At 32.0% G+C, this 4,291-nt stretch overlaps 1 protein-coding gene across 1 annotated transcript; it reads left to right on the top strand.

Annotated features, from left to right (window-relative positions):
* The first annotated feature begins 871 nt into the window (after window positions 1-871).
* LOC109336956 (proline-rich extensin-like protein EPR1) lies at window positions 872-1,894 on the top strand. Its single transcript, XM_019573802.1, has one exon. It carries the CDS (start codon window positions 872-874, stop codon window positions 1,892-1,894), a length of 1,023 nt encoding a protein of 340 aa, XP_019429347.1.
* Window positions 1,895-4,291: the final 2,397 nt, after the last annotated feature.

Here is a 4,291-nt window from a genome sequence, read left to right on the forward strand (position 1 = left end):
TCACATCAAGGATGAATGAAAGGTCGTGGTTACTCACTTATGTTATTAAAACAATTAAAATACAATCAATCAATCAAACAATTTTCTACCAAGAACTATGTAAGTCTGCATTCTCGATTACATAAAATCGAGACATGTGAATACCATAAGAACGAAAACTAATGTGCATATGATTACAATTAGAATTTAGGTATATAAACTTATGAAAATATTTCATTTCACAATTATGTATGAAAGGAAATCAGAAAGTAGTACCATTATATAAGTAATTTTGACCATTAAGATAAATCAGTCATTCAACATTAGGTTCTGGAAACAATATATATATATTCCACACAAACAAAACAAAATATAATTAAATGAAATCTTGTGTGTTTTCTTTAAGGTTGAAGAAGAATAAAAAGTAATCTCGTATCATTCTGATGGACATATACCCTCTATAGCCACTATCAATGTCATATATCTGCCACCAATGTGAAAGAAACACGTCATATAATCTTATAACCTTTTGTTAATTTAATTAATCACGTGCTAGTTGTTTCTATTGGTGGCAATGAAAACATATCATATTGGTTATAGAAGTTTTTTTTCTATTTCGATCTAGCAACATTATTGTTTGCTAGGTTTTCACATTCTATTCAATCTAAAACAATTGTCTAAAATACATTTTGGCCCATAATATTAATGCAAAACTTCAAGAAAAGTTTTTATGAAACCTTGCATGTTTCGTGCAGGGTGAGTCTCATTTGAAAACTAAATTTAGCAAGGTGTTTGGTATATGTTAAATGGTAAATAAGAAAACTATAAATTAGAAAGCATTTGAATTGTTAAGAGCATTATGAAAACCCACTCTCTAGTGAAGTTGGGGAAAATGGGGTGTCCACTTGTCCCAGGTTCTGTTTGTCTTGCATTGGCCATAATATTCTTTAGTTTACCATCTGAAGCAAATGACGTTTACCTTCCATCAAAGTCAAGTCGCAAGAACCCCTATAAACCACCCCTCATTCCTATCCCAGTGATCGTCTCTCCACCATCATCTCCAGGACAAGATCCCAAGCCCCACTCTCCACCACAACCATCCGAAGCTAATGACCATTACCTTCAATCAAAGTCAAGTCGCAAGAAACCCTATAAACCACCCCTCATTCCTATCCCGGTGATTGTCACTCCACCATCATCTCCAGTACAAGAGCACCAGCCCCGCTCTCCACCACAACCATCCGAAGCAAATGACATTTACCTTCCATCAAAGTCAAGTCGTAAGAAATCCTATAAACCACCCCTCATTCCTATCCCGGTGATTGTCACTCCACCATCATCTCCAGTACAAGAGCACCAGCCCCGCTCTCCACCACAACCATCCGAAGCAAATGACATTTACCTTCCATCAAAGTCAAGTCGTAAGAAATCCTATAAACCACCCCTCATTCCTATCCCGGTGATCGTCTCTCCACCATCATCTCCAAGACAAGAGCAAGAGCCACAATCTCCACGACAACCATCAGATGCAAATAACGTTTACATTCAATCAAAGTCAAGTCGCAAGAATCCCTATAAAGCACCCCTCATTCCTATCCCGGTGATCGTCTCTCCACCATCATCTCTAGGACAAGAGCAGCAACCCCAATCTCCACCACAACCATCCGAAGCAAATGACGTTTACCTTCCATCAAAGTCAAGTCGAAAGAAACCCTATATACCAGCCCTCATTCCTATCCCGGTGATCGTCACTCCACCATCATCCCTAGGAGAAGAGCAAGAGCCCCAATCTCAACCACAACCATCCGGAGCAAATGACGTTTACCTTCCATCGAAGTCAAATCGGAATAAACCCTATATACCACCCCTTATTCCTATCCCGGTGATCGTCACTCCACCATCATCTCCAGGGTAAAAATATTTTGTACTGTCAACTAATTATTATACTAACTATATGAAAATTAAACTCTAATCCTAATTTGAAACAAAAATACATGTGATGAGACATCCTTTTTGTATTAAATATTTTAATAGTCTACATTTTATGTAAAATCTTTGTAATATGAGATTTTATCAACAGATTAGTCATGAAATAAATATGAATGCATGTGTCTAATAATGCAGGGTCTAAGTAGAAAGTGTGAAGATAATGCCATCCTCGATTAGCGTCCTTGGGAAAGTTCATCAAAGTATTTGATTATTGTTGAGAGTAACTAAATGTGTGGTTTTTTCTGTATTGTGGAGTATTAATAAAGGGCATTGCCCCCTCTTATGTATTTGCACCTGCTTTCATGCATTGTAATTTTGAGTGTGTGGAAGACAAAGCAATATATAAAATAATAATAAATATATAGTCTTTCATACTTGGAATAAGTCCCTCTTCATTTTGTGATGGTGAGTGAGAGTCTCTTTTGTCATCATTTAACTAGTTGAAGGGTGAAAATAGTTTTAATTCATCCATAAATATAAGAATGATGTTGGTGGATATGATATCGAAAAATAAGGTAATTTAATTGTAATAATAATTGTTTTGAATAATGGTTACGATGGGTTGCAATTATGTAGAATTTTCCATCATAGCGGAAAGATTATGGGAAATGTAACAAATATGACCATAATGGTGTTGATGATAATTTTTGCAAACTCTAAAACCAAGATATAACAACCAAAATTGCAGGGTACAACTTTAAACATTTGTTGGGTCATTTAAGTAGCTCTCAAATGCAATATTGTCAAGATTAATGTGAAATTACATTCCTATTATGAGATAATACACACAGAAGACACTAACTAGTAGTTTAAGGATAATACATATGATTGGAAAACATAACTAATAAGGCCTCTTGTGGAAGGTATCCCCACAAACTATAAGTAATATCATAGATAAAGTTGGCACTAGTTTATAAATAAATATCCAAGGTCAAGGTACAATTTTTTTTAAACTTTCTAATTTATAAAATTTTCATGTTGAGTTATGCTAATTACAAATATTTAATATATAGCTTCATTATCTAACATGCAAAAAGGCAATAGAATGATATTTTATGTTTAAGAAGCCCAAAATAAATCTTTTTTTCTAATCTTACTCTTTACGTAAATTTAGAGTTAGGTTTTAAACATATAGTGAGAGATGCATCTAATGAAAGAGCTTTCCGAAATATGAATATTACCATTAATCATATACAAAATCACATAAGAGATGAATGATCATAGGAATGATTGATTAATGATATATACATCAATATTCTTCATGTTATTTAAAGTGATAACAACATTAGATATTTCCATAACATGCAAAATTCGTAGGATCAATTATGAAAATCTATTCTCGATTTTATTCTATACTAAACTTTCATTATTGTAGTACATTGTTATTATTGTATAATATTTTATAGACTTTACCTATAGTAAGGGTTGTGTGCCTCTTATACTAACAGTAGTAGTTATCATGTTCGTTATAAAAACTTATTGTATTTGTAAGGAAATTTCTAATTTGTGCCATGTGGCACAAGTTAAGGAATAGAACTTATTACCCACTATTTAATAAACCGAGGTAGCAAACTAGAGGAATGTATCTTTCCATTTATGTTTGTCTGTTCATTTATTATTTATATTATGTCATGTTAATAAATGTCAATATTAGTTATGATATCAACTTTGAAATTAAATAATAGAAACCAATAAATGAAAATGCGACTTTAAGTTTTTTAACACTAAATTCATGCTTTGTTTTCATAAGACGATGTAAGGGTTTCATTCAATTTATATTTACACTCATTTAGTTAATGATTTTATCTTTCCAATTAATAAATAGGGTTATTTTTCTAGTTCAAAATTAGTTCATGTGTATAAAATTTTGAAAAAGCCATATAGAAGAACTTAACTAAACCTTCAAAAGATTTATATAAAATGGATTAGACATTTATTTTGTTATATACTATTATTACTTTTAAATCCTTTCTAATTTTAGGATATTAGTTAACATTTCTCTTTTAATTTTGTAGCTATTTGTTTATGAATATCAAGTATACCTCAAAAGTGCAATGTTTTTCCTGACCGGTAGTATTACTCCGAGACACATAGGTCTTGTGGAAAAATATATAATGTGGCTATATGAAGTGGAAGTCGACTGTGATGGTTAGGTCCATTTCATCTAATATTTATTTATTCCTTTGACTATATGTCTTTATTTTTGTTAATTTTTTATTTATATATCGGCATACTAAAGATTCTTGCGTCTCTAATACAAAAAGAAAGTTAACTAAGTCTCTCAAAAAATTCTTTAATGTTTGTTTAATGATTTGTTTTACAC

The sequence above is a fragment of the Lupinus angustifolius genome, unplaced genomic scaffold (genome assembly GCF_001865875.1).
Source record: "Lupinus angustifolius cultivar Tanjil unplaced genomic scaffold, LupAngTanjil_v1.0 Scaffold_1_523, whole genome shotgun sequence".
Classification (NCBI taxonomy): domain Eukaryota; kingdom Viridiplantae; phylum Streptophyta; class Magnoliopsida; order Fabales; family Fabaceae; genus Lupinus; species Lupinus angustifolius.

Coding starts and splice junctions, on each gene's coding strand:
- LOC109336956 (XM_019573802.1), top strand. CDS start 872: ATGGGGTGTCCACTTGTCCCAGGTTCTGTTTGTCTTGCATTGGCCATA.